The sequence below is a fragment of the Agelaius phoeniceus genome, chromosome 1, assembly GCF_051311805.1.
Source record: "Agelaius phoeniceus isolate bAgePho1 chromosome 1, bAgePho1.hap1, whole genome shotgun sequence".
NCBI classification, from domain to species: Eukaryota; Metazoa; Chordata; class Aves; order Passeriformes; family Icteridae; genus Agelaius; species Agelaius phoeniceus.
Window position 1 is genome coordinate 25,852,372 of NC_135265.1, and position 26,076 is coordinate 25,878,447.

Here is a 26,076-nt window from a genome sequence, read left to right on the forward strand (position 1 = left end):
TCCTCTAAAATCTGGCATTTAGCTGTTTGAAAAAACCCATTCCCAAATGTTATGAAATTAACTTTGTCTGGATTTTTTTCCTAAGAAATCCATGATCACAGCACTAAAACTTGCTTGTTTTCTACTGTGATTTTTATCATGGAATAATGACTCCATGTCAGCTTTTGGCCATTGACTCTTCTTGGGTAACAGACCTGGGACAAGGAGTTCATGCATGCCAGCTTTTTTGGGTAATACTGCCTTGGACAGGACCTAGGCCTTGCACAATGGGGAGATGAGTCCAGTAGTTATTTGCATTTGAATGGCTTCCTAAAGGGGGGAGGATGGTATCTGCTTTCGGATTGGTATCCAGCATTATTTCTACATCGTTCATAGTTCTGCAAACAAAATCCTCCTGCATTTCTCTTGTGGGGCTCAGGACACTGCTGTGAAGCCCTTTGCCAAGGTGATGCTTTAGCTGTGGCAGAATCCTTGCACTTGAGGTGCCAGTTGGTTTGGCAGCCTGGTGTCAAGGTTGGTGAGGGGGAGCAGGGAGCCTCCAGGGGGAGAGTCAAGGGAAGCAGCCCGGATTCCTGGTCCGTGTCCAGCTGCTGGCGTGGCAGTGCACATGCTGCGGCTGCAACAAGAGTGTCAGCAAGTCTGCAGAGGTTTGGCTTCCTGCTGTCACTCATCTGGTGTGACACAATGAAGGCATTAGGGCTGAGGAGGAGACTGGCATAGCAGCTGTACAATGCTCATTTTAAAATTATTTTTGTCCAGGATCTTTAGACCTGTCTCGGTTCTCACAGTCAGAGAACTGAGATGAAGTCAGCAAAGTACTGGTTTTGTTAATCATGCCAGTTTGTCAGTGTTCAAACCAGGGTTTAGAATGACCTTCAAACTGCTTTCTTCCTGCTCCTGCAGCTCACTGTGCTGCCAATGGGGACAGAAGCAGTACCTGTCACTCCTCCCAGTGTAGACGGGACTAGTTCTTGTCCAGCTACTTCTTTATAACCTGGACTGCTCTCCGTTCCATGCCCATTTATAGATCCTGGGACACTCCTTGTCATCTCACATGTTACCAAAACCTTTTCCCACCAGATGGATGTGGTGGAGGAGTTGTTTTTGCAGCTATCCTATCCTATTTGCCTTGACCTAAAAGGCAGTGAAACTAAAGCCCTTGTTTGGAAGGCTGTTATGCCAAGCTCCACGCTCCTTGCTCAGGCAGGTTCTCTCCTATTAAAGGCAGCTGGGTGGAGCATTAGTAGGCTTGCAGGTTACTGTCATTTGTCATATGAGGTGACCTAAATCAACTGAGTGATCCACTATCTGGGACAAACACCCACACAGTTCCTTCCTCCTGCAGCATCTTTTGATGCCCTCATTCCAGCACAGATGACAAATACTTCTCTTGGGATCATGTTCATTGCTTTATTCATCCCACGCATTAACCAGAATCTTTATGTGTTCTTGTGGATCACCTGTTAAGTTGGTTGACTTGGGGCAGGGAGGGGGTTTAGGAATTAAGACAGCATCCAGGTGTATTTAAAGCAGAAGTAATTTCCTGGGGATGTAAAGGAGAATTGTGGGAATATATTGTAGGAGTTTCAAAATGTCAGCTCAGCTGTTCTCACTTCTGCCATGTCCTCACTCTAAAGTGATTAGCTCAGGACTTTTCTGATAGAATACCTAAGTTTCAACCTCTGCATCTTAGCCACAAAGGTGAGTATGGATTCAAAGGATGTGTCAGCATGAATACAGAGATGTGTCTGCTGACTGTCAGGTTATCTGGGCCTGAGTCAGAAACCACGCCAGGACTGAAGCCAAATCCTGCTCTCAGTTGGTTCTTGGCCATGTTAGTGACTTTTGAGAAAAAAAAGTTGGTTTTGCATGTTTCCAGGACTAAGGGGGAAAACATGGTTTCACTTACTGCCCCGTACCCTTCATTCCAAGCAATCTCTTACTCTTCTCTCTTTTTAGCACATCATCAAAGAAACAATGAATCCTTTTGCTTTTTTTTCCTCACCCCAATGAGAATTATTTGCTTCTTCCAGCAATGCCAAGGGACTTTGACTCATCCAGGACATCCAAAACTGACCCCTGGGTTTGTAGGCAGTGTGATTTTATTGTCCTTCCTGTTCCTATTGTTTCAACAGGTTCCCACAGCCAGTGTCACCATAGAAGGAGCGTCTGCCCTCAACCGCGTGCGCTGGGCCCAGGCTGGGAAGGAGGTGGCAGTTGGTGACTCAGAAGGCCGCATATGGGTCTATGATGTTGGAGAGGTATCTTCTCTTGGGATTCTTTTGTGGTTTGTTTGTTTTGTTGGGGTTTTGTGTTTTGTTTCTAAGGTCAACTCCTGGAGACTGCCACATCCAAGTTGAAGAAAGAAATCTGTCTTACTCTTTCAGTGGAGTCCTCATTGAATTTCGGTTGCCAGCAGTGTGTTTATCATAAAGCTACCTTGCAAAAGAGTTAACTTGTTGAAGTCTCATGAGAGAAGTCTCTTTTAAAAGCTTCCAGTCTTTTTCAAGCTGTTTTTTTATAACGATCCTGTGGGTGCATTTGGAAAAAGTTAGAAGAAGATAAAGAAAAAATTGAGGTGCAAAAAGAGGCAGTGCTGTTCTAAAATTGGTCCTAAAGGGTTCACCTTTTATACTCCAGTATCTGTTATTTTATTTTATGGCTTATTGCTGTAAGTTTTTCTCAGCCTGACATGCATAGAATGCATCTGTTCTTTTGATACTACTTCATATGTCTGAATATGTGCAAAAGTACTAACAGGAGGAAATCAGAGGTGTCATTTTGAAGGATAGTAGGGGTATGCATGATAGACTATAGCAGGATGCATATTCTGTGTCTAAGGCTGCTCTCAATTCACCCTGCTACATCTTATAACAAGCATCTAAACTGCAGTGTGTTTGGCAGTGATGAATCTAACTCTTTGTTGATGAATGCAGTATAAAAGTGTTCCATCGGCATTACAATCCCTTGGAACAGGTTAGGGTGAATCTGAGCAATCAGCTTTTATGTAGAGAATTTGTTTTCCATCATTATCTGTGATAGGATACGGAGATACCCATCTCTACACAGTAGGGAAACATTATAGAATGCATACAGAATTATCTGTAACTCTCATAAAGTGATTTTATGGCCCATAGCAAAATTGCTTGTGCATGACTCATATTTTTGGATTTCATTCACTAGTGCAGGAGTTTCCCTTCCACACAAATGTTTGCTGAAACTTCTTGCCATGTTGTTAGCATAATCTCTAAATTGTCTAAGGTTACTGTGCTCAGATTTCCACTGTGACACTGGCAGGTCAGCTGTTTTTATTTATTTTCCATTTTGCATGATTGTTCTGTCTTTCAAGTGATATGACAGGCTGTGGAAATGTCTTTGATGACAGCACAGTCTGATCTTGTCTGAGAGTCTAGACAGGCTGTAGAAATGTCTCTTTTTGCATATCATACACCAAATCATTCATAGGACTATTTACTCCTCCAAGCTCACCCAAAAGAAAATAGTGTTCTATGCAGAAGTAGAAATATTGAAGTTTTTGACCTTTCCTGTGTATAATAAGACATCATCTTGCAAAATGAGTCATAGTGATACACTCAAATAAAAAAAAAAAACCATGCTTCTATTACTTGAAAAAGAAAACAGAGTCGTTCAACAGTATTGATTTGTGTGAGCCTAGTTCAGTATAACATAAGGAGTTCTGCTTCAGGGATGTTGTGTGCCCTGCCCCTGCAGAGGTTCAGTGTCTCCAGCTCAGCTCCCTATGTGCTTAAGTAAAGCGATGGATGTCTCTCCACAAGGCTGCTGAGAGACCATTGCCAATCCTGCTCTGCTGTAATGAATGAAGGAGCTCATTAATTTGTCTCCTGGTTCAGTCAGGCAGTATCAGTCTCTGCAGTAATTCCTGCATGAAATTTAGGAGAGGTCATCTGGGCTGCAGCACTGCTGGGGCTGCTGTGTTTGTTAGTGGCTTTTTCTGGTTTAAAAGAGAAGGGTGCTCATATATTCTCTAGCCCAACTGTTCTCACTATAAAGCCTCAAGTGAGATACAAAAATACTTTGCAGATCAAGAGCCTGGAACCAAGGGCATGGACAGTGAGGAGCAGCCTCTTGGGTCACGAAGCCTGTGGGGCAGTCTGTGAAGAGCTCTTTGATGAGAGATTCCATCCTTACCTGTCCTCTGGCATGACGCAGTGGGATTCACAGTGCACGTACACTCTTGGGAGTGTCTGCTACAGAAATATGGCAGCCTTTAAGGATTTTGCTTTACTTCACTGTGCAGACACTGGCCAGTTTTTGGCTCAGCTGGGGTCTTCCTTTGACTGTCCTTTCTGTAGGGGTTTGATTCTGGGATCAGATTCTAGGATCTGATGGGGCTGCTCTAACAGTTTAAAAAGTAAAGTTCTTCTCCTGCCAGCCATCCTTAGCCACATGCCTTGCTGCCCAGTTTTTGTGCAGGTAGAAGGGCTTGTCACCACTCATATTGTGCAGAGAAATACAGATCAGTAGAGAAGTATTTATTTATTTATTTGTTTTGTTTTCTTTGGGCTGTTTTTCTCCATGAAGTTATTCAAGTGGGAGTAGACAAGTGAGCATGTAGCTGGGGTCAAGGGGCTGGGAGCTGGACTATATAGCACCCAGCAGCAGCTAACTTTCCTATTTGACCCAGCACTATTGCAAACCCTGGCACTAAGCTGTGAAAGTTGACCTTTCAGCAGCAGCCCTCTCCTCATCTCCTACAACATCATCTTCTGAAAAGGCCTCATCACTGGAAGAACTCATCTCTGCCTGGCTGATAACTCAGTAGCATCCACTTGTTTGAAGGTGCATCTCCCTGATTTGGGAAGATGGGTATGATTACTTGCATTAGAAAGTCAGCAGGCCACTTTACAAAGACCCTAAATACACTCACTAAAATCATTAATGCTCCACTTATACTGCACCCTTTTAAAAACCTTTGTTTACTTGTAGCTGTTCCAAATGTCACATTAGATCAGCTGTAAACTCATAAAGCACTGGTTCCAGCAGAAGAAAAAAATACTATATTTGTATTTTAATACAGCATCGTATCTTTGAATTTCACCTTACTAGATAAACAGTTTTTCTTACCTGTTTCTTAGACAGCATTGATTCTGTGAATTTTAATCAGAGCAGAAAACATCAGGCTATCGACCATTAAGGAAAAAATTAAGTGGTAGGAATTTTTACTTTGATAGATTCATCACAGTTTTAAGGAACTATCCTAGAGAGCAGTAAAGTTTACTGCTGCTATTAACCCATATGGTATAAAAAGAAAACATATGACCTAAGTGAAGAACATAAGACATAAGGCCTAACCTTGCATCCTTTGTCAAGGTAAGGAGTGTGGGATCGAGGCTGTTTTCACTTGTGTAAGAATTAGAATTTGACCCATGTTGATATATTATCCAGTCATAGTCTTTATGACAACAAGAAATGTCAGACACATGGAGAACATGGCAGGGTCCATGACCAGGGAGTTAAAAATAATGGTGACACTTTCAGTTAGGCTATATAGTGTTATCTCCTTTGACTATGTAGTTTTAGTTGTTTGATTTTGGCATCACATCTGAAAATAACTGAACACATTTATTTTCACAGTGAGGGGTCTATTTTCTCGTCTATGCTTGTGCTTTATGCCCATTAGCATTAATGGGAGTTACACACACACAGTTCCAGCAGAGAGGAGACTTAAACAGTCCATATAGATGTGCTCTTGTGGATCAGTAAGCACTGTTTTAAGGAATGTGAATTATGAAATTAAATAAAAACCCAAACACTCAAAAATCCAATTGTTTCAGTGTGATGGGATCTTAAACTAGTACATATAACCAATCATTGTATATACACTTTAATCTCTGTAAGTCTAACATTTCAAACTTCTGCTGGCATAGTAGGTTGTGATATTATTATTATGATAGTTTGTATAATATATTTTAGCTCCTTTGGCCTTATGGCTTCTTTACTGGGCAGCAAGTTTTCTGTATGGTAGAAGCTGATTTTAACAGAACATGGACCACTGCCTAGAGATTTATTCACATGTTCAGGTGATTGATAGTTAGACCTAACTGCATGTCTGTTTTGCAGATCTGTTTTCTAGAAAGCTTGCTCCCATTGTGCACGCTTCAGTGATGTTACACAGTGCCTGCTGTCATAAATATTCTCTAACAACCATGTTTGTTGCTTACCATGCTTATTGCAAGTGCTCTTTGCACCTTTGCTTGTAAAAGCAGCAGCTTCTCATCCACCTTCTATTATTTCTTTTTTCCCCCATTTATCTATTCCAAGTCATATTCTGCTTGCACTGTGAGAATGTAGATAGAAACTGTGAGTCAATGACTTATTATTTCATTCTAATAAAATATAAAACAAGTTTGCAGCATAGGATCACAGAATTTGAAACTGCAATCACAAGGAGCATAATGCAGTACATTATTTTGCTAAAGTGGTTACAGGACAAGCTATTGCATCTGTTTGGCAGTCTTTCAGACAGTTAGTTCTAGTCATGCTTTTAACAGGCAACTAGTGTGACAGGTGGACTGGAGAGAAGTAAGAAAATGTCTTTCTCAAAACCATCCAGGAAGACTGGCTCTGCCAACAAAGCAGTTTCCTGGGATTCTTTGTACGGTTGTTACCTCTGTCTTTGTTTCCTTGAAGCGACATCAGAATCCTATGGATGTTTATGTGACTTTGTTAGGTTTCAGAGTTAATACTGCCTTAAGCCTTTTTAAGGCCACTCTGTTAGGTTGTTGGTGTACTTCCCCATTTGCTCCATCATAGGTGTTAATCCCATATCTCATTTTCAAGTACGTGACCAGTGAGGGAGGAGCTGGTAACTGCCCTGAAGTACGTGGATGAAGTAGTACAGTAAGGATATCCCACTGGTGCCTATAAAATAATTTCCTTTGATTCCAGCAGCCTTTAACAGCTGCTCTGAGATTTTTAGGGTTCTAGACAGAAACAAAAGTATATTTGTGACCAGCTCTCACATTTTGGTATGACTATTGAGTCACTTTTTTTTCTGGCTAGAGTGGGGAAGCATTTGTACTTTGTACTTCTGTCTTGTGTTTCACTGTAGATTTCATACAGAAAACACATATCCAGCATCTCTTTCATGCAGTTAAAAGCTGCTGTAGCCCAGAGAGAGAAATACGAAGTTAGATTTTGTGTCACGTAGTTATTAAGGTAGATTTTCCAGTAGGTTTGCTTTTGCCATCATAAAGCTTCTGTAGAGCATATATTGAGTTGGGAAATGTTTTTGCCACAAAAGCAGAGTTGAGACTCACCATAAAACATTTTATTTTAAAATCTGTGTTGAGTTACAAGTATTCTTGGAACACAGATAAATGGCTCACACACATATCATGAAGGCAAATTTGAGCAATAATAAGGGGTTGTGCTTACAACCAAGTTTTATTCAAAAACATTCAAAGATTAAGTAAGACACAGGAGTTACAACAACATGCAGAATCCAGGCATAAAGGATAATTAAATTTCACCGTTGATATTTCTGCTAGGGAGGTTGGAACCCTGGCCTCAGAGAATTTTAAAAACATGCTTTAACAAAGCAGAATCTCTTAAGAATTGTTGGAAAATGTAAAGAACGATGGTTTTGATTTCCTTCCTCTTTCCCCCCAGTTTTGTAAGTTGAAAGATTTTAAAACTGGAAGCATTTAGAGATGGCAAAAAAAATACCCAGAACTTCAGCTTTTTACTTGAATAATGTCTGAAATATTGAGCAGAACAAGCTCCTCGTCCCTCATCATTTCAATTTTGACTGATATAGTCTGTATTCACAAAGGGATTTTTGAAGTAGGTTAAATAAGAACTCCCTAATGAAAAAAACGCACTAGTTTGAAATCAGTCAATTTAATTACTGTGTTTTATGAAGGCCATTACCCATTGCTGATTACTAGGGTGATAAAATCTTTAAGCTTTGGTAGCCTCCATAGGGGGTGAGCTGATCTAAGTAGAGCAAAGTCCAGTCATTATCACCCTAAATACTTGTGTTTCTCATTACAATATTCATTACTTTAGGTTACTGTGAATGCTTTGAGGTCTTTATGTAAGCACTGGTTTATTCCTCTGTAGAGAAACAATGTTATGTTGATAAGTTAAAACCAAGTGTTTATATACTTCTACAGTTTAAAATGAGGCTTAGCTACATCCATACATAGAAATGCTTGAGTTTATACCTCTGAGTATAAATTTCCCTATACACACCTATTGATGGCTGTTTGCTTGTCAGTGAGGTTGTATTAGTCTGATAAGAAATGGAAAGGGATATGAGTTACCTTGTTATTTCAGTCTGTTTGGGTACTTAAAGGAGCTGGAATGGAGGCTTATGTTCCTAATAACAATCTTTATTAGGGAGGTACTTTTCAAGAGGGAAAACTGAGCCATGATCTAATTAATCTGAGTTACCTAAGGCTGGTTACTGAGGATTGGAGATCTTTATCTCCAGTGCCAGCCTGGGCCCTTGTGCTTCCCTTTCTCTGCCACCTCTTGGGTATCATGTGGCATCACTGGCTCTCTGCCCTTCTCAGTCTCCCTCATCGTGGGTTTCGGACTTACAAAGCAGCTTCATAAAACTGGTGTTGTTTAAAAGATCAAAACTGTGCAAATGCTCTTTGCACTTTTGGTTATAAAAGAAGCAGCCTCTCATCCACCGTCTATCATCTATTTTCCCCTTTTTTTCCCCATTTATCTCTTCCAGGTCATATTCTACTTTGCACTGGAGTGCAAAATCCCTTATTCTTATGTTTTAAAAAGTATTTTATTTTAAAAAAGGACTCCTGAAATGCGTCAGAGAGGGATGTGGATATGGGTTATGGGGAGAGGAGAGTAGCCTGTAGAAAGGGACAGAAGAACTTGGTGTGACTAAGCCAGGGAAGCATGAGCCTGGTGGCAATATAGATGTTCCATGTACTTGCAGAGTGCCTGGAGCCAGAGGAGGAGACCTATTGGAGCTGAGGACATGCTGCCACCATGGCATGTGGCTGCAAGCTGGCCATGTACTCATTTGGGTCAAAAATTAGAAGAATATTTTCAACTATCAGAAGGTTGAAGTCCCAGAGTGGGTGGGGACACTGGGACGAACATCCTCTCACAGTGGAGCCTGTCCCCAGGATTTTGTGATGTGCTTGTGTGTGATGCAGACATGGGTCACACCTGCTGGACAGGGTCACTCTCCTGCCCAGGCCCAGATGTTTGGTTGTTCCTGGCAACAACAGTTTCTTCTGTTTCTCTCTCTAGATAAATGGACATGAAATTCTACTTCCATTTTACTGTCTGAATGTTACTTGTTAGAATTAAAGGAGGAAGTGTCAGATTTTTTATGAAAGTACCTCTTTTTCTCATTTGTTGATTAGACAGTGAAATTAAATGGGTATTAGTGAAAACAGACAGAAAGGGTGGGAGTTTTAAATGGTCATCTTAAAAATTCATTTGATTCTTTATTCTTAGCTTCCACTTGCTTATGATGAAATATTTCAGCAGTTCTCCAGAGACAGCTTAGTAGCTCCCCATTGAATTTCATGGGGTAAAAAGACATGAGTTTCCAATGATACAAATATCGTTTAGAAGAATTATTCAACTTCTCATCATATGAAATAAAAACCTTAAGAATAAATGAATAAAAACCTTAGTCAACCAACCAACCAAACTCTGGCCCTATTCCTTTTTATTCATTTGCACACTACTTTTAAAGCTGACTTATGTTTCCTTTTCCTTTGCAAAGGCCCAGATCCTCCCCCTGCAGAGAGGATCAGAGAGAAAAAGCCACATGTGACAGGAGTTAATCATGTAGCTTAATACGCTATTGGAAGGCACTCAGATAACGAAGTGATGAGAGCAGCAGAAGAGAATCTGTGAGAGATCATTCCCTTTCTGCACAGTGCAGCCTGCAGGAGGGGGAGAAGGGAGAGCTCTGTGTGACAGTCTTCCTGCTGGTATTTTCCTGCTGAGCTGGGAAGTGCTGTAAAGGGCAAGAGAAAAAGAGCAAAGGGAAGCCCAGATGGGACATACTCGTCTGTGCACATGGACACTACTCAGGCTTCACTTCTAGTTCCTCAGTTACTGTTTCTCCTGAAAACTTGTCAAGAGGCTTAGTTAGAAAGAGAATCTGGGTCCAGGCTTTCTGTGGTAGCTGTAGCTGAGACAGCTTTAGCTGGTCTGCCCCTATCCTAACGCTGTATTGTGGAGCACTGTGGGGGACCACAGCTGTAGTCAGTGCATGTTAGCTGTGTCACAGAGTATGTATTTTAAATATCTAGTTAGTCTATTGGGTGGCATTTTGTCTGAAATTTTTTACCCCCTTTCTGATGTAAAAAGAAATGGTACTGAAAAAGTCCATAGCTTTAAGTAACAGAGAGTATGGAAGAGGAGAATTGACAAGTATGAAATTTAGTTTAAGCTCAGTTTGTGTGCAGCAATTTGCAAATTTCATAGAAATCCATGACTTATCGTTGTGGTGTTAGAACACTTCTGAGACAAGAGCTGTTTTGTATAATTAATTTTTTTTTCAGGGGGCTTCTGTGGTTTCAACCTGTCACATCCAGTAGCAGTTTTCATTTTGAGAATCCTTAACTATGTTTTCAATCTTTATGGGTTGCAGAATTGTCACTATAGGACATGAAAGAACACAAGCACACCACCGTTCTCAAGGTGAAGGAAAAAAGGGAAGTTTATTTTCTGACTCCAATATTTATAGTTTTCTAAGAGTGACAGTGGATTGGAGGGTGACAGTGACACCTCTCCAATGACACTGGTCAAACTAACAGTCTATCAACTCTCTCCTCCTCCATAAAGGAATGCAAAACAATGAGTTATTTATAGGAAGTGTGTGAGAAAGTTCACTACAAGAATGTTAACATCAGAAGGCTTAGAAAATCTTAAAAAACCAGGGTAACACAGAATGGTCTGTATTTTGAATATATAAAAAAATACTTAATTCGTGACTTGGAAAGTAACAGTTAAAATATCAACTGAGGATAACTCTGGACCTTAATACATCCTATTTTGCAGCTAAAATTCTATACTCTGTGTTTAATTTAAATGTGAAATCTATACTGCAGTGCCTAAAGTGATGGAAGATTCTGTGTCTGAAATGGAAAAAAAAAAAGAAACAACAAATTAAAATGGACTGCTATTTCATGATGGATGAGCTCTTGAAGATAACAGGATGTGTACAAAATCTCAGAGAGGGCAGCAACTCTCCCGGTGGCTAAAATCTTTGAGCAGTTTATAAGCTGCTGTGGTGAGAGTCCATTTGCCTACTGAGTGCCAGAAAGCTGTGGCAGAAGTCCTTTACAGTTCCTGTTCTGACAGGTTTCCTGGTGTGAATCATGGACATGGCCAGCTTGGTCTGGAGGGGGAGCAAGCTGAGTATGATTTATTTCTTCCCTGAGGCAACAATCCTTCATGCAGCTGATTTTCCAGTGAGGCACCTTTGCCAGTGCAGCCCCACAAGCTGAAGCCCTGGTGTTTCAAGTAAAAACGATGAACCCATTCTTCCAATCAATGTAGTTGTCAGTATAAAAAAACCAAAACAGAAGGTATTGAAAAGAACAGGTCGAGGGCTCCTTACCTTCTAGTTCAGTTCATTTAGTATTTTTAGGCTTTCTTGTGCAATGATGACAACTGATAACGTAATTTGGTAGAGGAGAAATCCTGATGCCTTAGCTCCAAATGTTAAATGTCCTGAAACGCATGTAAAAAATTCCAGGACTTTTCATTGACTTTGAGAAATGACAATTGGAGCAGAACTGAGATCCCCATGGGAGGGGAGGTGAGGGCAGGCAGCATGCCTCACTGTTTTTGGCAATCCACCTGTAAATTGGTGGCATTACAGAAGAAATGGAATGGTGGCAACTGCAAGAACTTTGTTGCTTAGGGCACTATCTCTGTTCAAGCAAAATTGTGAGCTTTCCTCAAGCATGGCAGATGCTCTTTCTGCTGATTAGCTCTTCTGTTTCTAAGGTCTTACAGGCCAATACTCTCTGCCACTGAAAGCATCCCTTGAGGGAGATGCGTAAGAGAGGCTCCTTCCAATGTGATGGGTGAAAGCAGTGGGCTCAAGAGCAAGCTATAAACTTGTAGTCAGCCACAATATTTAAAAAAAAAAAAGGTGATTTAAGTAAATAAAAGTTTTTGAAATTTCAGTTGGAAGTCAACTCTTTCAAGATGACTGATGATTGCTGAATGTTTTATCCTCTGTAGTAAATATCAAGTGCAGAATTTTGATATGTTAATTGAGGGGAGCAAAATCTGTTTGATAGCTTGGACATCATTTCTGGTTAATTCAGGAGACCCTAAGCCAATTCTGGTTTTGGAGGTGGAACTGTAGCATTGTCTACAATTAAAAATACTTCCCACTTCCTTGTTTTCTTTTCTATATGCCCTATCAAGTTGTAATCCTTCAGGCTGAAGTTTTCCATAATTGCTGTTTGGTTCTAGCACAGGTTTTGTTGTTTCTTACTTCTTTTTTTTTTCTTTTTTTTTTTTTAAGATTAAAGACAGTACCATAACACAAAATTAATAACATGCTCAAATTAAGGGAGTTAGTCCTAACTCTGACATTTCCTATCTTTGAAGTGTTACAGTCTGCAGTCTTAATGTTCTGTTAACATGCATTTATGTGTCATGTAAGTATAATTTACAGGCTATGTTTTATTTTGTTCTCCTGTTAGACTGGCATCAGGATGACTGATGCAGACAAAGAGTACTGAGTTTGGAAAAGAATTAATGAGCATTCAAATGTTCAGTTCCTATGTAGGCCCTTTGTACAGCGTATCTTTGCACATAACATATAAATTATTAAAATAACACTATTGTTTAGCTTGGTATTCAAAACATAATTTAGCATTAACTGTGTAACAATTCAGAAGTTACTGTTCTTCTTAGAAGAAAAAATAGTTTGGTGAAAATTGATTGAGTTTTTGTTTAAGTTGGGGGGTTTTGATATAAGCTAATATTTTGTCTTTTTTTTTTACTAAGGCAGCACTAGTTAAATCAGATCCTGCTGGTGAATTGCAAAGAAATAAATCACAACAGACGCTAATCTAGATGAGGGCTAAGTAATTAACTTCATAGAAGGGTGGTGTATATATTGTGTCTGTGACACTAGACTGACTGCTGTGCATAGAATAAATGCAGTTATTTAGGTTGCCTATGGTATTCCACCCCTTCAATTAAGTAAACAAATATATATAGAGCTACTCTTGAGTGTATCCTTTGTGGTCTAAACACTGTATCTTATTAAAATCATCTGCACGCAGTATGTGGGGTTTGAGTTCCTGCCAGTGGTTTCATCCATTGTTAACAGTGATGCTCAGCTCTCCCAAGAGTTAAATACAGTGGTACTTTAGTTATGTGGAGAGGGTGCTCTTGGTTACTTTGGTGGCCATTTCACTGCGTATTACCTCCCACTTTGTTTCCATCCATGTGTGTGGCATAGGGTGTTGCCTGAAAAAATATAGGCTTTTTCAGGAAATAAAATATCCATATAGGTTGAGAAAAATATCAAAGGCAGCCTGTAATTGATTCTGGGGGGCAAGACCAGGGCCAGAATAGGTGTGTTCCTGCCTGCTCTATGTGTGTATTAAGAGGTTTAATATTTACATTTTCATATCTCTTTTCACCTCAACAATAGTGACAAAACATCTGTTGAATTCCAAAAGATAGTATCAGTTCTGAAAGTGGAGCTATAATTGTTCATTACTGTTTGTATTGTGATCCTCATTCTGCAAGTGAATGTTCTACTTTTTAGAAATCATCCACTTCAAGTAGTTATAGTTTATCATCATGAAACACATTTTTACCTACAATGTCACATTACATTCAGATGTTAATCCATTGCTTGAAGTATTTGCAGCAGATTTCTTTTCAGCACTTAGAGATACGGACAGTATAGGTTGATGAAAATTTTGCTCAGAGAAAATGCAGCTAAAACTACATTTGCCTGAAGCTGTGTTTATTTGATGATGCTGTTAAATTGAAGGACTATTACAATGGTGATAAGCCACATACACAAATAACTTATTGTGAAGTCTGAGATTTTAGTTGCTAGTTCACCAGATTTGCCACAAACTCAGATTAATCTGAGTATTTTTTAAGTTTTAAATTAATTAGCTGTCTCTTCAAAGAGTGTTTAACTTGCTCTTCTAAAGAATTGTAATAGCAACAGGCTATTTTGGAACATCAATTTTTATATAGTTTTTATTTTCCCTGCTAGATGTGAGATTTCATGGCATATACAGCTCTGTGGAAGCAGAGACAAGTAAACAGAATTGTCTAAAATAAGATCACCCTTTGCCTCCAAACAGCAACTCGAATGTAACTAACAAAAGATGCGCGTTAATCAGAACGTATCTGACCTTTTGGAGCACAGTGATTAGCTATAAGAAAGCCATCAATTTAGATCAGAACAAGCTTTTTCTTAACACAAAAATAAGAAAGCATTGTGCATCCACGACGTGTTTGAATGGGTCACAGATTTTCGAACGGGGAACTGCTATCACCCTTGGAGTGTATCTTGGACCACCATGCCGGCTCGTCTGCACACGTGTAATTGAAAACAGCGTGTGGCACGGGGGCGGCGGGGCCGGTGCAACCACAGGCTCTGGCAGATCTTGTGAGCCCTGGTGTGGCTGCTCCTTGTCAGATTCTCCACTTACACCTGTGTCCATGGGATGTGTGGGTCAGAAGTGTTACAGGCTGTGCTGGTTGGAGAACTTTGCCCCTTCACAGCAACCTTGCAGTCACTGACAATGCTGAGGAGGTTCTCTGCAGTCTCGTCCCGCGGCCACTGGAGCTGACGGGTGCCAGCTAGCCGCTCCCGGAGTGACCAGTGGAGACCAAGAATCCCGCCACTCCCAGGTCCTCTGCCAGAGCCCCGAGTAGTGGCTCCGTCTGCGGCGTGGTGACGCAGGCGAGAGCAGGACTGCGAAGCACTGAGGCAAAGGAAAGAAGGAGTGGACACACGTATGGATACCCAGAGCCTTTATTAAGCCTTTATTAACCCAGGCGGGGCCACTAACGGCGTCAGAGAAAAACCATTAGGGAGGCACTGATAAAGGGGAAGGGCGTGACACGAGGAGCCACGAGGGACCAATGAACGAAGCCCAGGGGAGGAGCGAGCGACACAACTGAACCAATAGGAATGGCCCAGGGGAGGGAAAAGGCTCAGGGGACAAATCATATGTTAGGTAAGGGAAGATTGACATAGAAAGTTCTCGAAATGAAAGGGGATTGGTTACAATGATGGACAGGTAACTGGTGGGAGGAACAAACCATTATGAGGGAGAACATGGGGAGAACCGAGGGTCAAACCAAATCTTAACTAATAAAAAATAACCAACTTTACAATAAAACCCGTATAAACGGCACAATGCTACAGTTCTCCTTATGGCTGTTTTTGCTTTGAGACTTCTGAGCTCTAGGTGAGGCCAAAAAAAGAGTGACTGCTAAAGTGGTGACTAGGATCACCCAATAATTTCACCAGTGATCAGTGGCACAGGTTATGAGCCAGTGTCTCAGTGACAGGGAAATATGCCCATGAGGTACAGTCATTAAAAGGAAATGGAACAGGTTCAACACAGACAGCTGTGCTCCCTTTGAGCTTAAAGGACACTGGTTCCTCTGAAGTGGAGGTGGCTGCTGCTGCTGAAATTGCATTTGATTCTTTCTCAGGAGTCCACTGCCCTCCAAGGAGAGCTGTGATGGACAAGAGCTTAGAGGGATGAACACAGGAAGAGTTTGTCCACTCCCATCCCAAAGATTTAGAGGCTTCAGGAGAGGCAAGGAGCCAGAAGTAAAGTGAAATATCCTCAATGAATAATTCATTGGCTGCAAAGTGGTTTTTTTAGAGAAACTGAAGCTATACAGGGATTTGGACAAATTCAGCTGAAACACTCTCAGCCATAAAAAAGATGGATAGGAGGGGAAATATACAAAAGTCTTGGAATACATTGTAATATCTTGTTTCAACCATCTGGATAGATTCCTTTAAAAGGCACGTTCAAAGATTTGGGAGTTTTGTCTGAAAATCTCTCCTTCTCTGCTTCTTTCCTTTTCTCCTTTTCCTTTTCCTTTTCTTTCCTTTTCCCTAACTTTAAAGAGCAAATGTACTAGAAGGTGTTAATTTATCTGTAAATGAAATTTATGTTGATTTGTACCTTCAGACACTGGTTTTTTTGATCCTTTCCTGCTTGCTGGGATTGTCTCAGAGCTCTGACAGCATCAAGAAATGTCTGGTCACAGGATCTCCTCTTCCTGAGTTCTGTCACAGTTTTCAGAGTAGTAGTGTTCAGTGAAGTTGCTAATTGCACAGTTTCTAGGAAAACAAAGAAATACAGCTTGTGTTTGTCAAATCTCTGGTGTATGGATGGGAAGATCTGCACCCAGAGGAAGCCTCTGGCTCCAGGAGGAGGTGGAGGAGGCTGGTTTTGGTGAAGTTCACATGCCTGGTGCTGCCTGTGCTCCTTGGTGAGCCTCAGGGATGGGGCGCTCTATCGCATGCCTACCAATGCACATAAAGCGTCTTCTTGGTCAGTCCTAGTGAGGAGCAGGGCACATTTTTGGGCAGGAAAGCTGACAGGTTAGTGAAGTGCTTGGCTAGAGTGATCTCCCAAGAAACAGAAGCTTCAGAAGGTTCGAGAGCTCTGTGAGACACAGTTCAGTTGTGTACTGGATAAATCATGTAGAATGGTGATACATCAGTAAGGCAAGGACGGCTGCTTGCCAGGAAGATCCTGGCAGCCATTTTTCATAGATAATATGGGTTTTCCTCATTAGAATTACTCTCTGATGCAACCATGATGTTAAAGCTGAAGCAATGTGAGTAATTCAGTCAATTAATTAGGCGTGGGTAGCATTTGCCTTTCACTGTAAAGGGATCAGAGGAAAACACTTAATAGCTTTTATGCTCTTGTTCTGCTCCATACCTTAGCATTAGTTCATTCAGTAACCTGACCCAAATAAGTTATTATATTATTATGCTTTGGTGAACATTTCCACCCTGCATCAACATCATGATATGAAAGTTAACACATGCTGCTTTGTAGTAACTGGAAGTGGACAGAAAAATTGTCACATGATTGAGGAACACCCAGATAGCTCTAAACCTCTGCCCTTCCTCCATGGAGTAACTCCTTATTTCTTCTTCCTCTGCCCTGGTATTTGCAGGAAAAACTTGTGCAGAAAAGCTGAGAGGGAGATCCCACAGATGGGTCTCCAGCACTTGTGGGTGACAATGCGCCCAGATGAAGGAGCTTGAATGGAAAATGACTGGAAGGGGAGCATTAGTCCAGAAAAGAATTTGAATAGGAGTTTGTGGATACTTTTGTTTTTATTTGTGGTCTATTCCTGTAAAACTGTTGTGGTTTAGTATTGGGGCCTTTTCAGAAAGAATGGGTTTGGAGGATAAAAGACAATTTTTCCTTTGACTTTATTATTGCCAAGGTTTCCCTCTGCATCCCTGAAGAATTTATATTAGAGAGGTTTATTTTACTGACAGTCTATTAGCAGGATTGGCCCCTTGTTGAAAGCATGATGCAGTGCATGAGATTAAATAAGGTAAAATAAGATGAAGTTGTAAGGAATTAGGTGGCGTGTGGACATTGAATATTTTTTCCTCTGTGCTAAAGGTATTGACTTTGGTCATTAATTGCTTTGTGAACTGAGTCACTAGAAATGGCCCAGACACTGCTAATACTGTCATCTAAAAATAGCACATGTAATGCACACATTCCTGGGGAGACTCTTCAAGTTTGAGATACCAAGTTGCTTTAATAGCCTGGACTTTGATTTTATTTGTCTGTGGCCATGCTGTGGAGTAAAGGCAATTAAATAATCTCAATGTTGTAAATATATTTAATTCTTTTCTTTAGAATGATATATTTTCTTTTTCAGCCACTTAATACAATGTAATGCTGTTAAAGACTAGAAGACAAGGAGCAGTGATGCTTTATTAAATTCAGAAAGTCCTTTGCTTAGGATATTGCTCCACTTAAAAGATTTTTCTACTTGAAATCAGTGAGACTCATTTCATTCAAGAGTTCGACAAATGGTAGTGCTGTACACATCAGAAGAAATTAAATCTGAAGAAATTTTAGGAGATGTAGTAATAACAGGGAGATGGTTGCACAGCTGGTTTTGGTTCCATCTCTGATAGCAGGATCTCTGCACTGCCCCTTCCTACCACACAGAAGCCAGTCTAGGTGTGTGCCTGTGGCCAAACATGTGCTACAGGTACTTGTGAGCTGGTGCACTCACCTCTCTTCTGGTGCTACAGTTCCTTCTGCTGAAGGATTTTGAAAGAACAGAGTGGTCTTTCAAATATAGGTCACCCCTGATCCACATCTGTGTATGTGAGTGTGAGAGACAGCTGTCTAAAATGATTTACTCTTGTAACTCTGGTCTGCATTCCTAGGAGAAGTAAAGGAGAAAAATGCCAGAAGTGGAAGACAAAGAATGGAAAACCCAGAGACTGCAATGATGCCTATATTAACTGGGCTGACATGGCTTTTTCACAGGTTGCATTTCTCAGCCTCTAGCCTGAGCTAATGCTAACTGTACTATATTTGGTGTTTCAACAGGCAAAACCCCAAACTTGCACACCAGCCTTCATAATGTAACTCAGTCACTGATATACATGTATAATACATGTATAATACATGGGAAGCATTAAAAAACACACTGTGTTTTCCACAAAAGACTGGATGTAGAGGCAAAGTCAGAGAAAAAATAATTGAAAAAAAAAACCTGATAATCAACAGTGAGATATGGAGATGTTTAGATCTTGTATTGTAAATTCTTGTCCTTACAATTAACACTTGCAGCAGTATATATGGAGCTTCCACACACAGGTGGTCTTAGACATACACACAAGCTCTTTTGCCAACTGGGTCATGTCCTTTTCTTAGTCTCCAATTCTGTGTATCCAGTCAAGATGGAATGAGAAGAGAATAATTTGACTGTTTTCCAGTACAGTGTACCATATGACTCATGATATGCCCATGATATGCCTATGATCTACTAGTGCCACGTGGACACAGTTAGCTGACCATCTGCTTGGCACTTCTTGTGGTGTATTAAAATATTTAAATCAGTTCAGATTGAATACTGGGTAGTACAGACTGGATTAGCTATGGTTATACCCATTCTTCAGTCCAAAGGCATCCATTTTCTAAGGTGGACAGCAGTTTATTATAGTTTCCTGTAGTTTCCAAAACAGTTGCCTTCTTCAGTACCAAGCAGTGCATAATGCCTTGAAACAGTTATTCTTTTGTGTTACATGCAGGACGTGATCACAGCGCTTCAGGAGGGCAGTAAAAACTTGCATAGATCATGTGGATGCTTGTTGCTGTTTTCTGGAATTTGGCTTAATGAAAACAAAGTTGAGAAAAGTGCTTGTTTTGTTTTGGTGTTTCGTTTTGGTTTTTTTTTTTTTTCTTTTTAATTATCTCAATCCCAGCTTGCATTATCTTCCAGAAATTGCAGTATTGGATCCAGCTGGAAATGACTGCAGTATTATTTGCCATAGCACTAAAGCATTTTGTCTGGAAGTTCAGCTATTTAGATTACATGTCCCTCTTGAAGCCTAATGTTCAAGAGCTCTTCATTTGAAACATCAATGGTATTAAATGGAAATGGATCTTGCATGATGATATAAAAAAATCAGACTAGTAACGCAGTATCCAGTTGGTATTACATTTCCATTGTAATGCATTTCCTGAAACTGTGAATTCCTTAACATAGAGGAGGGTAACTAAAATAACACAATGTATTTATTTTACTACTTAGAGCTTTAATGAACTTCAGGAAAATAGTTTCAACAGAGTGTTTTAAAAGCTCTGTTACCTTGTGCACACTGACCTGGGTCCTGCAAACAATTACACTTGGGCACAGCCTTGCTGACTGCCAATGGCCAGCTTGTGTGTGTAAGGTGAAACATACGTGTGTGTACATGTAGAGACCAATGTCTTATTCTAGTTGGGAAAATCTGAAATATTTTAACCAAGGGGTAGATTTTGCACCAAGACTCCAAAATCAAGCAGATAAAGCCTTTTGCTCTGCCACTGACTAATGGCTCATTGAATAGGAAACTGCCAAGTGTGCCATGTGAACTTGGCCACAGTTCCCAGATGCCAGCCCCCAGCGGGTCGGTGATGCACATGCCGTGGTGCTTCACTGTGCACCAGCCCTGCTGATTGCGGTGCTCTCCTCAAAGGAGGTGCCTCAGTTTTGGGCCAGGGTGAGAACCAGTTCTGCAGTGGCAGTGTCTGAATTCATTCTTGCTGGTTTGTCCTGCAGCTGGCTGTGCCACACAACGACGAGTGGACGCGCTTTGCCCGGACCTTGGTGGAGATCCGCGCCAACCGAGCCGACAGCGAGGAGGAGGGGGCGGTGGAGCTCTCGGCATAGAGGGAGAGGAGCAGCGCCCGCCAGAGCAGCAGCTGCCCCCGCCAAGTGCGCCAGTGTTCGGTGTCAGATCAGTCCTGCTGTGGCTTTTGATGCCAGTGTACATGCCAGTATTGCTCAAAGCATTCCATGTTAATCACACTGCTTTACACAAGGCTGAAAATATCCAGAGCATTTTCATACTTTATATTTCTGTCTGAAAAGTAAGAAAGAAAAGACAAATCAACCCTTTATGGGTTTAGTTGTTGCCTTTTAACTACTTAGTAGCTGTATTTAATAGCTAGGAACCCCTGGTTAAACTTGTGCTCACATTGCCCTTCTGGCATAGTCCTATTAAATCCATATGAAGCCAGATATGATTATGTGCAGATGTGGTGTGCTTCACTGTATGGGACTGGGCCAAAGACTTTAGATGTGGTGTATCACATGGTGACTTACATTATGAATGGATGTACTATACGAAAGTTGCTGCTCCTTATTTATTGCGGTGTGCTGCATGGAACATATTTATTTGAAAGCATTAAAATAAACGATCCTAAAGCATGTGCATAATGAGAGAACTGCATTGTCTGTGTGCTGCTGTAGAGGTTACATTAAAGTCCACGTAACAACTACAGTACATCAGTTGTGCTTAAGATGTAAGATCTATACAGGTTGGCTTGAGTGGATGGAATGAGTTCCCTTTCCTTTTTTTTTTTTAAGATGCCTATTATTTCTAGGCACTTTAACTATATTTCAGATAGAGTTGGTCACTGATACTTGTCATGCAAGTTAACACTAATAGTCTGACAGAGGGTTGTGGTTCCCAAGTATGACACCAGTATTGCCAATAAAATATATCAGGCCTGTTCTGTTGCAGTGTGGTTGATCTTTCTTTGCTAGCAGTGCTCAGCATGTTCATTACCAGTCACTGGTGAGGCACTGGGTAAATGTGACTGCCCTGATGCACAGAAAACTCATGCAGCTGCTCTGTAAATAGATAGATAGTCCCTTCAGCATTGGGACTGCCCAGTAATGGACCTGCATGGATCAGACCCTAATACTAATTTTCCATGGGCAAGCACTAAGCTTTGCATGTCAGCTTCTGGGCTAATTTTTATTTTCCCTCCATGCTTACCTGCACACACATGCACACACAGAGCAGCAGCATGCTGCCATATGTGCTGAAAGAAAAGGAAAGGAGAGATAAGGCCTCCTGAGACTGTCTTGAGAGACAGGCTGGGACAGGGGACAGAGGAACAAGCTCCTTTATGACAATCTCTTGTGTCTTGAGCAAGGAAACAGAGTGCAGACTGGTCTCACTGAGTGCTGTGGCCCAGATGGATGTTGGCGGTGAGGCTGCTCAATACATCCATATCACAACACTCTGCTGAGCCAGAGGACAGCTCTGACATCTGGGTTTAGCAGTGGTTCACATTTAGGGGCATGGAGGTAAACCATTTTAGCAAGAAACCCTGCAAGTTTGATAAGAAAGATCTTGTACATTAGGTTTCTCATCTCATTGCCATATCTCATCTTTGGGAAGCCATGCTGAGGAATGAACACAACATCTGATCATGTTTGGGGCTATGGCCCAAGCACTGGGAAGTCTGCACTGCTAAAGCCAGAGTAGCCTGAGAAAATGAATCCTTTGGAAAAGCTGCATTTCCCTTATCTTCTTGGTGGTTAGAGGCACCTCCCTGTGAGAGTGCATGGGCTATTTTCATCTTCATGATGGAACCTGCAACTATTACCCAGTGCCCATGAAAATGTCCTGCCCCTGGGCTTTGGGGACCATCTTCTCCCAGAAGGCCTAGTACACAGCAGAGATATATCAGTCATTTTTGGGTGGCACTCAGAGATTGGAGCCATGTGTTAGAAAACTTTTTGTTCCTGCTGCTCCCCTGGGTGCTTTGGGAGTTGTCCTGAAGAACCAGTGTAGCACTTGCAGCGCTTCTGTAGCTTAAAGGTGAATGCTAACAAACAGCCAGGTGAAATGACTGTAGAGGAGCAGTTTAGATATCATCTCTGGGGATTTTCCCCCAATTTTGCCCTGTTTTCTTTTCAGAAACTGTAAGTGTTGACTGTGTCATGGATGAGGCAGATGTGGTGCAGAGTGGAAGAGGGGGAGGCACTCTTGGTTCTCAGTGGGTCAAGACCAGGAACAGGTGGATACACAGCAAAGTACTGCCATCATGGGAGGCACACATGGGAACCCACCACCTTTCCACCCTGTGGAGTAGCTGCACATTGCAAAGTGTGAGGACACCACCTGAGAGTGCCTGTGGTGTAACGGGAAGGGCACGCAGCCGATGTTGTCTCCCATTCATCATAATCAGTGCAGTGGAAACAGGTGGCAAATTTGCTTCTACTTTTTCCATATTACCATTCAGCTTTTGGAACCTAAGGGGGGGCTGCATGTTCATGTCCAAGTTCTCCCTACTTTATAGCATTAATAGCTCCTGAAATGGTTTTAAGAGAAGCCTCTCGGACCTTCAGCAGTTGCTGCTGTGTTCAAATCAGTATGACCAAGGTCCGTTTTTGAAATTTTTCTTTCCTTTTTTTCTTTTTTTGTGGTGTGTGGGGTTCAACAGTACACAGAGGGAACAAGGAAAACAACTGAATTTCCACAGAAATCACCAGGTTTGTATATACAGAGAAATAACGTGAAAGAACCTTTTCACACAGCTGAAGCAGATGGAAAAGCACCCAAGAATAAGAAGCATTTACTTCCTTTCTGCTGCTCATGATTATCCTGCAGCGGAGTTCCTGACCTGCCCTTGTTGCTGCCCTTCCAGGAATCTCCCACAGTTCTTGTTTGTTTGATTTTTCCTGCTGCTAAACAAATAGCTGCATTTCACTGGCTTTCTAAAACAGCCCATATGACAAAATGTTACTCAGAATCTGCCCTTAAATTATCCTTTAATTTCAGCAAAAAGAAATCATCTTATCCTGTCTCTTTTGCCAACAAACATCCAGAGAATAGAAGGAAGAACATAAAGGGTTATGTTCTATGCTCTAGCACTGCCAGGATGCTGCCATGACTGCTCTGGGTGTGGGATGGGTCAGAAGACAGCCTGGCTCTTTTAGAGCCATTGCAAGTGAGTTTTCTGTGAAGGACAAACTGTGTGCTCAGACTGAACTGGAGAGCACATCTGAACCACAGAGGTGAGAAAAAGCAAACCCAACTACAGCAGAAGTAGGCAAGTGGCAAGAAGAGGCTAAACTGAGGTTTAGCATGGAGGATGGGACTGTGAGGTACATGTGGAAGGGTCAACTCTGCTTTACTGGTTGAAGGAAAGCTCAGAGTCCCCCTTGACTTGAGTGCCAAGGATCAGAGCTATGCCAGCACAGGCAAGAGGCAGAGGAATGATATGGCCAGGGATGTCTGATTTGTTCTGAAAAAAGCTGTGAAAGGACATGGGGAGATATTACAGGTGGCACTGGGGGTGGGAGCTGGAGGCATTAGCTGAAAGGTGAAGCAGGACTCTTCACCTTTATGACGTGTACTTTGGTCAAGACACCCTGTGTAACAGAAAAAGAAGGTGATAGCCAGGGTACACTGAAAGAACATGTGCACAGCACTGGCCAACCTGGAATTTGACCAGGACACACAAAACCCAGCATAGGCCTGGAATGCCAGGTCCATCGTGTAAATAACAGCACTTGGACCAAATGGGTCTTTGAAAGGTGGAAGTGAAATAGGCTACCTCTGAAGTCTGGGAACACCACAAACATCTCCATGAAAAGGCTGTCAGAGCAAGTCTTTGCTGCTGAGAGTAGACTCCACAGCATTACCTGTAGCTTATTACTTCAAAGAGAAAAGGCAGGCAGGACAAATGGTGCTGGGTTACAACGATTCAAGAGCTGCAGCTTTTTCCACAGGGTACTCAGCAAATGCTCCATAAGAAATTTTTCAAGATGGAAGGTGTTTCCTCCTGAGTCTCAAAACCAATGCCCCAAACATTTGCTACTTCTGCAAACATCAGAGCCCCTACCAGGCCCTGGAATATCATCATCTCACACTACAAATGACAGCCTGCATCTCTAGGGCTACAGAAACAAGAAACAACTAGGAATAGGTTCTTTCACACAAGACAGGTGGAAAAAGCTCCAAAGAGTTTTAGCAACTGTAGATAAAAACCATGCACAGCAGAAGACTGGAAACCCCTCACAGAGCAAAACAGCATCCCACATGGAGTGGGATGGTCTCCATTGGCCAGTGACAAAGGACACTCTCCTAAGGAAGGACTCAGTGCCCAAGGATGCTATAGAGCAGCCACTTGTCCTTGGTCCTTACAGGACCAGTTCTCCTTCAAAGTCATAAGCAAAGATACTTCTGAAGTAGCACCACCATGTCTGGTACACAGTGTCTGCACAGCCTGGGGTGTGAGGAAGGCCAAGCAATGTAACTACAGCAGCTGAAATGAATCTTGCAAGCAATAGTGCTGCTTCCTGGTGCAATGAGGAACAGTGCAAGGAGAAGTTAAAATTATTACTGCACTTGAAATGTCATCTCTCTGAAGGGCAACAGACACTTTGATGACATCCCCAGGTTCAGCACTAGTCGAGGCTGCCCAGTCTCACAGCCTGAGTTATCTGCTGCCCACCATGCAGAAAGCAGAATCACCACATGGCACGTGGCATTAAAGAAACCACTTCATCTCAGGCTGCTTCTGTGTTATTTGATGTATTTGAAGGTCTCTGGAGACACTTAAAATACAAACATCTTGAGATTTGTATATTCTCAACCATTAAATAATTCACAAATTATCACTATCTCTGGAAATCACCTTCTAGCTTATGCAAAAAACAGCAAAGATTTAAACAAAAACAGCCTGAGTTTCACAGCAGTGTTTAAACAGCAAAGCTGGAGGATTCCTGATTGTCCTTGTGCCACTGGAGAGGATCTCAGCAGCAGGCAGTGTGGCATGTATGTACACATAGAGGCTAAGCCAAGGTCATTCCAAGCAGGCTGTCCCCTCCTAAGATGATGCAGAGCCGCTTGTCAGGTTTTGTATTTTTAGCAGGTTTAGAAAAACCTGCCCAATTTATTTTTGAAGCCTGTGATATGTTTGCTTACAAAAGCATCCCTGCAAAGTGTCAATATTAAGTCAGCTTAAACCCAACCCATTCCCCAGGGACCAGGCAGAAAAGCATCTCCTGGCTTCTGCTGGACTGAGAAACACGAACATGGGGTACCTGCTTCAGGGACACTCCTTCCCCACTGTCAGTCTGACAGGTAACATCACAGTATTTCACCATTTCTTTTTTCTAGAAGTGCTGTCACAGGGAGTTAGCTGGAGTGCAGGAAGCAAGTGAGGTTACTTTTTATCCATTTGCATAACTCACCCAGAAACCAAGAAAGGACAAACATTGTCCTCAGGGCATTTTGTTTGTTTGCAAGGCAATCTGACAATTTCTTGGCTTGCAAGCTTTTCAGAGCAGGAATGCATCCTTTTGTGTCTGGAGGAAGCCGACTGTGGGCACAGATCTTCCCCAAGAGCTCTGGGCAGAGCTGCAGCACGATTTGGAATGTTTTGAACTCTGTTTCGTGTTAACAAAGCAGCCACTGGCTCTTCAACACTTCTGCCCCTACCTCGGCTGTCTACTGACCCTGAAGAGATGGGCAGAAGCAGAAAACAATCCTCCAGGAAAGTT

General features: G+C 41.7%; 1 protein-coding gene across 4 annotated transcripts in view; it reads left to right on the top strand.

Moving 5' to 3' along the window:
• DYNC1I1 (dynein cytoplasmic 1 intermediate chain 1) overlaps positions 1 to 21,287 on the top strand; it is a 187,016-nt gene extending 165,729 nt beyond the window's left edge. For all 4 annotated transcript variants that reach the window (XM_054641548.2, XM_054641558.2, XM_077175111.1 and 1 more), the window contains exons 16-17: positions 2,136 to 2,261; positions 20,329 to 21,287. In XM_054641548.2, the coding sequence (XP_054497523.1) occupies positions 2,136 to 2,261; positions 20,329 to 20,439 (237 nt within the window). In that variant the 3' untranslated portion in view covers positions 20,440 to 21,287. The remainder of the gene's footprint in view (positions 1 to 2,135; positions 2,262 to 20,328) is intronic.
• The last annotated feature ends 4,789 nt before the right edge of the window (positions 21,288 to 26,076 follow it).